This window comes from Furipterus horrens, unplaced genomic scaffold, assembly GCF_987537825.1.
Source record: "Furipterus horrens unplaced genomic scaffold, mFurHor1.1.pri manual_scaffold_13, whole genome shotgun sequence".
NCBI classification, from domain to species: domain Eukaryota; kingdom Metazoa; phylum Chordata; class Mammalia; order Chiroptera; family Furipteridae; genus Furipterus; species Furipterus horrens.
In genome coordinates, this window is record NW_028327183.1 from 7,278,158 (window position 1) to 7,291,521 (window position 13,364).

The following is a 13,364-nucleotide window of genomic DNA, read 5'->3' on the forward strand; positions in this document are numbered from 1 at the left end:
GTGAAATAAGCCAGACACAGAAGGACAAATACTGTACGAGTCCGCTTCTGAGAGGCAGAGTCACAGTCATAGAGGCAAAGGAGCGTGGTGGGTGCCGGAGGCTGGGGAGAGGCAGGAATGGGAGTTATGGTTTGTGGGTGCACAACTCCAGCTTTGCAAGATGAAGAAGTTCTGCATGTGGGTGGTGGTGATGGGTGCACAGCACTGCGAGTGTGCTCAATACCCACTGAACTGTACGCTTGGAAATGGCGCAGGTGGTAAATTTTGTTATGTATATTTCACCACAATTTCTAAAAATTTCTGGTGTGTGAGACTTGATGAAATGGGGTATGTTGCAAACAGCTGTCAGTAAACTCTTCAAGGGTAATTTTTCACAGTAATTGCTTTTTCTCTAGTTATGGGAAGGTGGGCGATCTCGGGGCTTAAGAGAAACCGTGTTCTTTGTTTTTCCGTGGGCCACTGCGCTGCCCGCCCCCGCAGACTTTCGGCATGGCTGAGGAGTACCACCGGGAGTCCATGCTGGTCGAGTGGGAGCAGGTCAAACAGCGCATCCTCCACACACTGCTGGCATCCGGAGAAGATGCCCTTGACTTTACCCAAGAAAGCGAGGTAGGTTGAGTCCGAAAGATAAACCTCTATTATTAAAATCGGAGGTCAAAGGACGCTTATCTCCTTGACTGCCAGCCTTCTTGGCACAGCTGATCACCATCTCCCCAAAACACCTCTTTCTCCGGGCTCACGTTTGCCTGGGTTGCCTCCTGCGTGTCTGGCTGCTTCTGCTCAGCTCCTTTGCTGCATGGTCCTCTTACCTCAACCTCTAGGTGTGTGGGTGTCCCGGGACACGATCCCTGATGTCTTGTTTCTCTTCTCCCTCAATCACTGCTCTGTTGATCTTGTCTGGGCTTGTGGCTTTAAATACTATCCATCTGCTGAAGCTTCAAATGCACATTGCAGCCCCGGGCCCCCGGCTCACTTTTCTAGCGGCCTCCCTGGTTCTACTGGGACATCTCAGAGCCGTCTCAGGCTGCCCGCGTCCAGAGCTGAGTCACGGTCGCCACTGCCCCCACGACCCCCCTGGCGCCAGCCTTCTCCTGCAGAGTTTGTCATCTTTATAAATGGCAGTTACCGTCTTTCGCTTGCTCAGATCCAAAGCCTCAGATTCAGTTTTGCCCTCTCCTCCTCCCGCCTCATTTCCACACGGTTGGCAAATGTGGTTGAACTCTCCTCTCAAAATACACCCAGAGCCCAGCCACCGTGAGCACTCCGGTCCGGACCACTGTGAGCTCTTGCTCAGATCATTGAATGAGCCTGACTGGTGGTTTTCGTTCTCTGTGCCATGTAGCAGGTCACTCCAAACCAGGGGGACTGAAAGATCGCGCTGAGCTCAGCTGGGTATTTCTGGCTCAGGGTCTCTGCAGGCTGCCGTCAAGGTGCTGGCTAAGGCCACGCTCATCTTCAGGCCTCAGTTCAGAGCAGACCACTCCCAAGTTCACTCATGTGGTTCTTGGCATGGCTCAGGTCCGCTCTGGCTCTTGGCCTAGGGACATTGTTTCCTATCATGTGGATCTCAACTGTACTGCTCAAAACCTAACTCACTTCCCCCAGAGCTAGCGTGAGGGGTCTGAGGGAGCGCTGAAGCACCCCCAACACAAAAATCACAGTCTGTATAACTTAATCTTGAAAGTAATATCCTGTCCCCCCTGTTCAAAGTCAGTCACTAAATCCAGGGGATTTACGCTCAAGGGAAGAGGGTTGTACAGGGCTTGACTCCCAGGAGGTGGGGCTTATTGGGGACCATCTTAGAGGTGGTCAGCCCCACTGGGCTCCCTGCCTTTTTCCTTGTACAGTCTCTTAACATAACAGTCAGAGTAACACTATTAAAACACAGGTTAGATTGAGTCACTCCTCTGCTCGGGACCTTCCCATCTGAAAGCCAGAGTCTTCACCATGGCCTGTGAGTCTCCACTAGACTGGTCTTCTTGCCTCTCCCAGCTCCCCTTTTACTCCTGTCCCCACTGCCCTGCTGCTGCTGCTGCTGCAGCCACGTGAGCTCCTTCAGGTCCCTTGAACAAACCTGGCAGGCTTGCTTCTGCCTCAGGTCCTCTGTGCTTCCTGTTGCTCCTGCCTAGATTGCTGTCCCCCAAATAACCTCATGGTTATCTCCCTCAAATAGTTATCTGCCAAGTATTGCCCAGTGGCATTTTAGTGCAGCCTTCCAAGGGCTGGCTGTCTGAAATCCAAACCAGCCACTCCCCATTCAGTACTTCCTCTGTTCCTTTTTTTAAAAAAGATTTTATTTATTATTTTTTAGAAAGAAGGGAAGGGAGGGAGAAAAAGAGGGAGGGAAACATTGATGTACAAGAGAATCCGCTGCCTCTCGAATGCCCCCAGCCGGGTACCTGGCCCCCCACCCAAGCTTGTGCCCTGACTGGGAATCGAACCAGCGTACTTCTATGATTCAAGAGTTAAAGTGCCCTGTCCCTAAAAACCTGTTCCCTCTCCGCTGTAGCCTCCCCCAGAGGCAGTCCCTGTTATTACTTTGTAGTGCATATTTCCGGTGCATCTTAATACAGATACAAGTATATGAGACTATGCATTCTTCTTCTTCCTGCCTCTTACACAAAAGGTAGCTTACTGCGTGCTCCATTCTGTGTCTTGCTTTTTTCACTTAACTGTGTTCTGGAGACCTTTCCTGAGAGGGATTTTGTGGCTGCACTTGGGTCAGCAGGAAGAGTGTCTTGCTTGATGGACGACGCCTGCCCTGTGCTGTGAAACTGTGGCTGCCACACATATATTGCTCCGGTGTCGGGGAGAGCACAGCCCTGGCTTCAAATTCTAGCTGCACCACTGACCAGGTCTGAGACCTCGTCCCAGTTACTTAACCCTGCAGACCTCCAGTGTCTTCACTGGTGGAATGTGATCATTGGGAAGATTAGTGATCGTGTGAGGCAGCTGACCCATGATGGCCATCCCTTACTGTTCTTAAAGCAGTATCAGATCATTTAGAGGTGCAGATTACAGATTATAATGTTACTAAAAATTGCAGTGTTAGACATTTCAAATGCTTTTACCAGTGCTTCCTGATAAGTCTTTTTTGCAAAAGTAGTTTTATGGTTAGCTAGCATTCTTTCCTCATGAGAGGTGGGACCGCTGGGACTCAGAGAGACATGTAATGAGCTGGGAGACCCAGGGCTGTTGGCTTCTAGACAGCCATGGCGCTGGCGAAGTCTGGGTCAAGGGTGGGTAGCCTGGCAGTCGGTCATGCCTGCGGGATAACTGGCACATCTCACATCTACAGATTTACTTCTGACTTGGACACCCATTTTTCTGTTAAGTTAGCCCCCCATATAAATAGGTGCTGAAGTCATTTGTCTTAGAGAATTACTCCTTCAGGCTCCTGCTCCACATTTCTTAGACTCAAAGACTCAGATCAAAGTCTTGGGAAAGAAGAACTAATGTGTAAGACCCTTGGTCAGTCTCATGTTTCTTTCTCAATTTCTTGGAAGTCTGGGCAGATAAATAGAACAGCTCATGGTTTTACAAACTTCATTTTTTAAAATGGTGTTAATAGGTTGTGGTCTGTATTGGGATTTGGAAGTAATTATAAGCTGCTAATGAGATGTTCTTTCTTGATTGTTCTTCTCTTAAAAATAGACTAATCTATTTAGCAGACTCTTCTTCCTTGACCTCCAGTCCCCTTGGAAGGGAGTTACCAACACTTTCCCTGTTCTCTGTTGCGCCCCCCACATAGTAGGGAGCTTTGCTGGACAATCTGGTGAGTGGCGCGGTGGTTTTCTCTGCAGGTTGTCCAGGGAACTGCCACTTGGTGGACCCCCGTGGCTTGTGGTGTTGGTTGCTGTTGTTTGGAACTTTTTCCCTGAGGTATAACGTGTACAGGAAAGCCCACATCATGAGTATACACCTCAATGAGTGGTCACAAACGGAACACGCCCAGATGGAGAAACAGAACGTTACCTGTACAGCTGTCCAGTCAGCACCCCTCACCACCTCCAACAGGGGAACCACTGGTGACTTCTCACATCATAGGTTAATTCTGCCCGTCTGTTACCTTTGTGCGGATGGAGTCACACAGCGTGCACTCTTGTTTCTGCTTAACGTTCTGTATATCGTTACCTGTAGCTGTAGGCCGTTCGTCTCATGGCGGGACAGCGGGACTGCAATCTGTGTATCCACTCTGGTGCTGACGGACATTTGGATAGTCCCCGGGTTGGGGCTTTTATAAATCGTGCTTTTGTGAATATTCTTGTACGTTTCTTTTGGGGAACGTCTGTGTGCTTCTCTGTTGGGTGCACCTGAGAGGGGAATTGCTGGGTCAGAGGGCACGTGTGTGTTCAGCTTTAGTAGCTCCTGCCACGTCCTTTTCCAAAGTGCTTGTACTGATGTACCCTCCCCCTGGTGCGGTGTGAGAATTCCATTTGTCCCAAGTCACAGCCACACTTGGTACTTTTTGTCTTTTCGTATTTAACCATTCTGGTGGATGTGTGGAACCATGCGCTTTTACGGGCTTGTCCCCATAATTTTCTTCAAAGTGATGGAAAGGTGACATTCTCTCCACTTGGGCAGGCACTTTCTCTACCCTCTTTATAGGAGACCACATGGTGTAAAGGCCAGGGACAGGCTTTGAAATTGGACAGGCCAGGTTTCCCAGCCAAGATTCCTCGTCGTCAAGGCCTCTCTTGAAGGACTGTCGGGAGGAACCCAGGTCGTGTAAACAGCGCCTGGCCCAGTGCTGGCGCAGAGCACGCACTCAGTGCATCCTGGCGGCCCGTGTGGTGAGCTCCACACCAGTAGGTGCCTTTTAATCACTTCCCTGAGGGCCTGTCCCTTTGTAAGTGTTTATTGCCAGGAACAAGATTGTTTGAATTCAGAGTCATTAGTTAGGAAGGAGGCTTCCACTCATTCTGAGCTGACCTTACAGTTGAAGGAAAATGTCCAAATGTGAATAATTTAATACAAAGAGAGGCTTAAGGATATTTTTTTGAAATCAGAAGAACTAGGATATGGTGCTTCTTGAAACATTTGCCCCTAAGCCTTTTGATAATAGAAGAGCAGCGACACATTGCTAATATCTATTCCTAGCGAGTTTTAATAAGGGAAATGATGCTTCAGGGGTATAAATTCAACTCGGGAAATTAATTTCCTTAGGATATCATTGAAGAAAGAGGTATAACTTTTAAAGGAAGGTAGGAATTGGAAGATTGTTAATAACTTCTCAAGTTTTGCTTTGAAGCAAGAAAGGGACTCATGTGTCCTACCTGGTCCTGCTTTCTGGTCAGTGTTGCGCTGCTGGCATGACAGCAGACGGGGCTTGAGCAGCGTTGGGAATCGATGTGTCTTAGCCAACTTTACAAACAGCATTCACAGGTAAATGTATCTCACCTTAGCGATGTCTGGTGGCTGTGTTGGTGTTAGATACAGTCAGCAGATGATCCCTTTAATGTATTATCTGGAAAAATGACTTAGCCTCGCAAGTAACGGGCTCAGTAGAGAAGCTGAGTTGTAGCTTAATAATTACAGGTAAATGGTGGTCACATTCCACACTGATGTGTGCACAGTGTATATGAGCCTCGTTTCTGATTTTGATAACTGACATAAGGCCATGTTTCATCAGTTCCCCATCACGTATCTTCCCCACAGTTCAACATTTCTGAAATCAGGGTATGTCTTAAATTCAGTGGTGTGTTGTAGTTTAATTGACAACATGTTTTTTTCTTGAATTTATTGGGGTGACATTGGTTAATAAAATTATATAGGTTTCAGTTGTATAATTCTGTAAAACATTATTTGTATATTGTATTGTGTGTTCACCACCCCAATTCGACGCATTTCCTCCTGCATAAGTAACATTTTGTCTCACCTAGATGGTGTATGACGTTCGATGGAATGCAGTCAAATATAGACTCACAGAGTTTGAATCTTAAAACCCCAGACTAGATGATTCCAAACTGTATTTTATGGCTCCCTGGTAGTTTCCTAGGGGGTGGGTTTGTATTACATATTGGAGTTGGAGTAGGATTTCAGTATAGCAATAGCGATCCGCCGTTCTTTCTAAAAGGAATTTAAAAACCTCAGCAGGTCCTTCATTTTAACGCCATGTTGTGTAACACGTGACCACCCCCTCCTGCACAGCGTTCTGGTGGTAGAGGTATGTGGACCCACGTAGGAGAACCCTGCCGCTCTCTTCCACCCCCACCCGCGCACAGCGGCTGGCAGTGGAGCGCACCCGGGCCTTGCAGTGCCTTCTCGGGGTTCACATGCACGTTTGTGCGCCTCTGTCCATCTCGTCCACTCGCTGGCCACCAAGTCCAGAAATGGCAGCATTTTATGTATCAGAGTCTACAATTTAGCATTATGCTTTCATTTCTTAAAAAACTTACTTTGGAGCTTTTTCAGGTTAGTACATGGAGGTGTCTGTCATTTCTTAGTGGCTGTAATAGGTTTCAAACATTACATAAATGGCCCAAGTTTTCTCCCTCATTTTAGCCATGAAAAGAGCAAGGCTACAGAGAGGTTAGATGCTGTCATTACCCAAGGTCATGCAGTTGGATTGCATTTAGCACCTGGGTCTTATGGTTCCCAGCTGGTGGTTTTTCCCCTTCTAGCGGCACCGGTTCCTGTGTACAGATTTCATAGCCAGCGATGTAAGTTAAGCACTGTGGTCCCGTTGTGCTCACCTAAAGTCACAGCATCCACCTGGAAATTAAAAACGCCCTTTCTTCTGTAGTATCCTGTTTTCCCTTTCTTCTCTTGTTTTGCCAGGAGTCCTAGTTCCCACACTTCTCTCCCTAACGAGTATGCCCTCCTTGGTTGGGAAGTGTTAGTCGTCCCTGGATACAGTTTGCACAAAAGTAGTTGCTTAGTAAGAGTTTGCAGTTTCCTTCTGCCGCTCTCCAACCATGTCCTTCCTCGTGCTTTCCGAGAATGAGTTTGGGAAACACCATCAGCTCTGCAAAGACCTCTCATGGGGCTGTGCTCCAGAGGCGGCTGTCTCTCCACACACCTCTAGGCTCCTGGGTGAGCCCCTTGTCTTCCCCGGCGCTGCCTTCCACCTTCCCTGCCTTTCTGGTCTCGGGTTCCCTGCCCCTGCCACCCCCAGTGTGGTTCAGCGCGGCCCCGTGCAGAGAAACCCAGAAGTCCGCGGAGTTGGGAATGTTATGACCACACAGAGTGCTGGCTGCCCAGCGCTCAGGCAGCCCCTGGCTGGGAATTCCTGCCCAGTTGGCTGGGTCCCCTGCTCAGGAATGAGTGTGCTCGCGTCCTGTTGACGGGTAATTGGCTTCAGGTGTGGGGACCAGAGGCTGGGCCAAGGGCGAGTGAAGGAGAGGTGCTTTTGAAAACAAGAGCATTAAGCAAAATTAATTTAAATGGAAATCGGAAGCCCGAAAATCAACGACTTTTTAAATGCATAGCTTTAAAAATGGAGTTTTTAGTACTGGAAAATACTTCTCAAGGCTGTTATGTCTGCTTAGCAGAAACGGCTGTGTCCTTGCAGAATGTTTTAGTGCTGTTCCCCTGCTCCTGCCCCTTTGCCTTCCCTGCAGGTAGGTTACTGGAATCAGCAGGCTCCGTGCTCTGTCCTTTAAAAAGACTTGGGGGCCATCCGCGTTCAACGGTTAGTTCTGTCCCAGAAGGGTGACTGTGTTACGGCCCCGGGACGTTCAGAAGTAGTCCGGGGGCAGAAAAGGAGCTGGCGGGGCTTCCGTGTGTGTGCTGCAGAAAATGAGCTGAGGATTTCCAGCCAGCACAGAGTACACTGTCGTGGGTTAGGTTTCTCTGGTGTCCGTACCTGCCTGTTGTTCAGTGTAGAGTTTATTTCTGTACTCATTGAGGTTGTTTGGTTTCTGTTTGAAGAGGGACGACAGCTGGCATTTAATGGCCGAGGGCTGGGCACTCTGCTGAGCCCTTCCTGCTTACGGCACGCACTGGTGTCAGTGCTGCTTCTCTCCGTGTCATCTTCCTCACACACCTGGGAGCTGCGTCTCGTCACTGCCCTTCTTTATGGCTAAAGAGACTGAGGCTCAGGAGAAGCAGGATACTCAGTCGAGGTCATGTAGCCAGTGTGGTGGAGCCAGGGTTTCTAACCATTATGCGCTCATGTTCTCTGATGGCGGTCCTTGGGAAGTCGCCCCACGCTGCCCTGGCAGGCAGTGTGGTGCCGCCTTTGGATTCAGACCATGCCCCACCGCTTCCTGTTGGCGTGACCTTGGGCACCTTGCTTTCAGTGTGCTGGGGTGTCTTCACCTGTAAAATTGATATGGTGTAAGTACATATCTCAGCGTTGCGGAGTTAACACGTGGACTTGAAGACCGTGCTTGGCCTGTAGTAGGTGCCCAGTAAGTGTAGGTTTTGTTATTTTAACTTGGAGGTTTTCAGTAATTTGTGTTTCAGATAGGAATGACCATTGGGTATATATTTAACTCCATATGCCAGGCTGAAAGGTAGCAGGGGTAGAGATGAGAGATAGGGACTTTGAATAGTCATTGGGTCAGCCAGCCAGCCAGCAGCATCTGCCAAGGCCATCACGTGTTCAAAGCTCTTTTAATACCTGCGGAAGGTCAGAGCTGAGGAGGACCTCTGGAGATCTCCCGGGACCACCCTGCGTTCAACTGATGGGAACCAGAGGCTCCGAGGGAATGTGCTGGACACCAAAGCCAGGGAGAAAGTGGCCCTCCTGGGCCCCAGGCGTCCAGACAGTCCAGTTCATTCTCCAGAGCCTGAGGGTTAACAGCCCACCCTTCTGCCTCCAGCCCCTCTCCCCCTCTGCCCTGCTCCTGGTGCTCGCTCACGCTGGTCTGTCTGTCACCAGCGTGGCTCGTGCTGGGAGGTCTGCTGCAGTCTCCCACTGGTTTCCTGGGAAGCCCACTTTAACCTGCTTTGTTTTTGATTTTAAAGAATAGAGCATTGGTTTGTTGTTGTTGTTTTTTAATGAGAGAAGCATAAGAAGTTTGGTTTCTGCTACAGTACAAACTAACATACTAGAAATTTAAGAATTTACCTATAGGATACACCTCATTGTGATCCATATGTGTTTACAGTAGGGAATAAGCTTAGCTAAAGATTACCCTTAGTCTTTCTCTTAAAAATAAAAAGACTGCTAACCTTTTCCATATATTTGTGTCTGACTCTCCCCAACAGACGGTAAGGTCTTTGAGGACAGGCTCTGCGGCCTGGCTTGTCATCCCTGTGGGGAGAGACGCACACAGCCATGCACGGGGCAGGCGGGCAGGCCCAGGGCAGTGTTTACTGAATGGCGGATGACTGCCCAGCTAGACTGGCTTCGTAGCTTCAGATGCAGAGAACTGACCACCAGCTTATGTCTTGTGTGAACTCTGACTGGAAATGTCTGAATCCAAGTCCTGTGACCCTACAGACTCCCGTCCCTCAGCCATGTGAATTTTTAGTGAATGAGCCCCACGCCTGACCCCTTCTCATGTTCATGGTATGAAAGTTGCTTTCTATTAAAACCCCTAAAATCATCATTTGAAACTCTGACTAGGAAACAGACTCCTCATAGCATGTGCCTTGACTGGTGTGGCTCCGTGGTTTGGGTGTCACCCCATGAACTGAAAGGTCACCGGTTTGATTCCCAGTTGGGGCACATGCCTGCATTGCAGGGCCGGTGCCTGGTTGGGGGCGTGCGAAAGGCAACTGATTAGTGTCCCTCCCTCTCTCTCTCTCTCTCTCTCTCTCTCTCTCTCTCTCTCTCTCTCTCTCTCTCTCTCTCTCTCCCCACCCCCCCTTTCTCCCTCCCTTCCCTTCTCTCTAAAAATAAATAAAATCTTTTTAAAAAGACAGGCATGTATTTATAACATTTCTTATTTGTTTATGTGACTGAATATTGTTCTTAATCAGTTCTGAATGTGTATTTATCTACAGCCAACTTACATCAGTGACATGGGACCCCCTGGCCGGAGCTCTCTGGATAGCATCGAGATGGCCTATGCCCGGCAGGTGAGCACGCTCTCCAGGACGGGCGAGTCCAGAAAAATCCCATGTGAGCCCTCTGGGGAGTGAAAGAAAACAAAGACTTCGTGTGAAAGTCAAACCCTGAAAGCAAGTTGGGTGTTCATTCAGAGGACTGGTTAATATTTTACCGTCTTGGTCACTGGAGAATTCCATCAAATTGGCTAATACACTGGCTCTGAGTTGACTCAGGGCCATTGAAATCTGCCTCTACGCTGACCAAGGCATCTCGTTTTGCATTTGGCAATAACTCACGTACAATGAAGCCTTCAGTAGCTGTACTGCTTAGCAAATGGAGTTCTCTATTAACTGGATTACCTGGTAGGCTGATGGTATTATCAGAAATCCTTCACTCCTTGTTGTGGAGAAATTTTCTAAATGCTTTTCTTCTTGGTAAGCGCCCTGTACTCACGGCTACCTCATATTGTCGTCCTGGGTGAGCTCACACTGCTCTGGGAACCGTGGTTCCGGTTGGGGGTCGTGACCACGCAGTCATACGGGTGTGGACTGAGGAGCCTTGCACTGAGCACAGGGACTCATTGGCCTGAGGAGCCCCTGAGGACAGGGCCTGCCTGAAACTGACACTTTGAATAAAGCAGTGCTGGCCACTTGTGTGTTTTATTCCAGTTTGCCACTTCCCTGCACAAAGTATCAAGAAGGGGAAACTCTCTTGTTTTTTGAATTGAGGGTAGGGACTTCACCCCTCTTACACCCTTTGTTAAGAACTTCCGAAATGCTTTTTTTTTTTAAGTCGCAGTGTACCATTGCCACTTCTAACCAGGCAGCCGAAGCCACAGCCTGAGCTTCCCGCACACGATTCCCCCTCCTTCCGAATCCCTCAGGTTTCCCCACTGAACCTTCATTGCTTTTCTTAGGCTCCACTTTTCAGATCTCTCCCCAGCTACATCTGCACCCTTTAAATTTCACATTTATTGTATGCCTGACTCCTTCCGTTGTCATGGCCACCACCAGAGTCCAAGCTTGATAAATAAGCTTCTGAGGAGACATACCATGTACCTTCTGCATAGTGAAGACTAAGCCTTCATAAAACTAACACTGTGGCACTAGGGACCCCACAGTGTCACGTAGCTGTTTACACGGCTGTCCCCTCCAGTGGAAGTGAGTCTTACATACCATGTTGAGCGTAGTACCTTGCAAAGAAGGGAGGGCCCCTAGTAAATGCTCATTGAGTGAATAAACACGACTTTAGAGTTTAAAGACCATTTTATTTTATGTTTATAGCTCCTCTGGCGGCCACATGCTAGCATCGCCCCTTTAGAGCAGAGGGAAGTGAGGCCCGTGGGTCCCTGGCTTGTCTGACCTCACTGCCTTGGAGAGCGAGGACTGCAGATGTGAAGACCAGAACTTACTCGTGTTTACCATCCTGGTTTCAGTTCTCTTAAAATAAAATGCGAAGTAATAGTGGTTTTTCAATACCTTAAACCTCCCGTGGTTCCTTTTTCTTGAGAACATTTATTAAGGAGAAGGGGGCACGCTGATGTACAGCAGCTGCCGTTCTAACCCGTGGGGCGCAGCGGCCTGGGCCTGGCCCGGCCTGGCCTTTCGCTGAAAGAGAACCAGACTTCGCCTCGGCTGCCTGGGAAGCAGCCGTGGGAGTCCTTCCATTGTCCATCCCCCCTTTGGGTCCTTGCTCTCTGGGACTGAGGGTCTGCAGGGCCGAGAGGCACCAAAGGGCCCGTGGTACGCCGTGCCCCCAAGACCACCTGCCCCTTTCCCAGGGGTTAGAAAGGCTGGGGCAGCCATGAACGCTGGCTTGACGCGGCGGCACAAAGCTCAGCCACAGAGCTGGGAAGCCGGCTGCCAGGAGGGAGGGGAGGTGCGGGAAGCTGTGCTGACTGCTGGGCAGAAGCTGGCTTCAGCGCTGCCTCAGGAGGTTTTAAAAAGGAGATGAGACTGGAAATGTGCCACTGACTCTGCTCTTCCTTATTTCAGATTTATATCTATAATGAGAAGATTGTAAGCGGGCACCTGCAGCCTAACCTCGTGGACCTGTGCGCTTCGGTCGCAGAGCTGGACGATAAGGTAGAGCTAACCCAGCAGACGCGTGGGGTCCGGGGTGCAGATGGGGTCGGCAGCCGGCTGACTTGGCAGAAATGGGCTGAAGAGACACTGTGTTCCGGGGAGCAAAAAGTGAACTGTTTCTTAGAGCTTTCTTGTAAATACTTTTGGAGTGGTTTTTTTGGTGATGATGCTATTATATATGCATTTTTAACGCATCTTTAGAAGGCTCAGCCAGGATCGTTGGCCACGAGAGGTCATGAGCTGTATTTGCTGTGAAGTCCTGTCGGGCTTCAGCTGCCCCCTCCCTGGGTCCTCTCCTAGACAGACTGACCGGCTCTTTAAGGAGAGCTGCGTTGTGAAGGTGCTGTGGTTTTCACACTTGTGATTCTGGTGGGGTCTTCAGGCGCATTCTCCATGTGCTGCTGGTGCTCTTTCTCTCTGACTCCCCACCTTTTCTTCCATCTCCCAGTTCTTCTCCCGGACAGTTTTCTCCCCCAGGGAGAAGGACCAGAGAGTGGACGGATGAACTGGGAGGTAGCCAGGAGGAAGGGCGTAAAGGAAGCAAACACACACAGAGTTTTTTCCTTCAAAAATGCATCCAACTTGATTACATTTTTAATAGTAAAATACAAAGCAATATAAATAGGTCTAAAGAAGAAAGTAAGAATTCACCTACCATCTCACCAGCTAGAAAGTCAACATTTGGGTGGATTTTCACCATTTTAATTTTTGAGAGGGACAGGAAACAGGATTTTCTCTTTTCCTTTGGCAAAAGCATAAACCTACTTTTCTCCGACCAGTGCTTTGTTTCAAGGATTCCTTAGAATATTGCAGAGGTTTGGGGAACACATTTTTAAGGAGGGCTTACAGCCAGGTGGGTCCTGGGGAGAGGGAATGCAGCGGGGTGGTGGTGACAAAGGCGACGGTGCCTGTCCCTGCCCTGGGAGGCCGTCACAGGAGGCGTCTTGCAGGCACTGCGTGGCAAGAAGAGTGGGAGGCTGTGACACCCCCTCCCCGCAAATGGGGCAAGAGCAGTGGCCCCTGCAGAGTCTCTGGGAGGAAACAACATACTATTTAGGTTAAACTCTTTCTTTAAGCCTTTGAGAAACTGAAATGACCTTGTAAGGACTGAAATGCAGCTACTTGAGTTCAGACTCCTAGAACCTTGGACAGTTATAAATATATTTGCGCTCTCTTAAGGGATCACCCACTGAGATTCAGTGATCTTGTTACTGCCGTGTGGTCTTAATTATGTAGACCTGGAGTGGTCATTGGGGTGAAAATCAGCTTGGGACCGGGTGCTCGTTGGAGGGCAGAAGCCTGGCCGGTGGCAGGGCAGAGGTGCGTCCTCTGTGCTG

The 13,364-nt window shown here is 49.3% G+C and overlaps 1 protein-coding gene across 1 annotated transcript in view; it reads left to right on the forward strand.

Moving 5' to 3' along the window:
* Positions 1–13,364, forward strand: part of NUP93 (nucleoporin 93) — a 75,340-nt gene that overhangs the window by 45,779 nt on the left and 16,197 nt on the right. Inside the window, exons 4-6 of the mRNA XM_090259537.1 lie at positions 481–609; positions 9,898–9,972; positions 11,938–12,027. Coding sequence (XP_090115663.1) covers positions 481–609; positions 9,898–9,972; positions 11,938–12,027 — 294 coding nt within the window. The remainder of the gene's footprint in view (positions 1–480; positions 610–9,897; positions 9,973–11,937; positions 12,028–13,364) is intronic.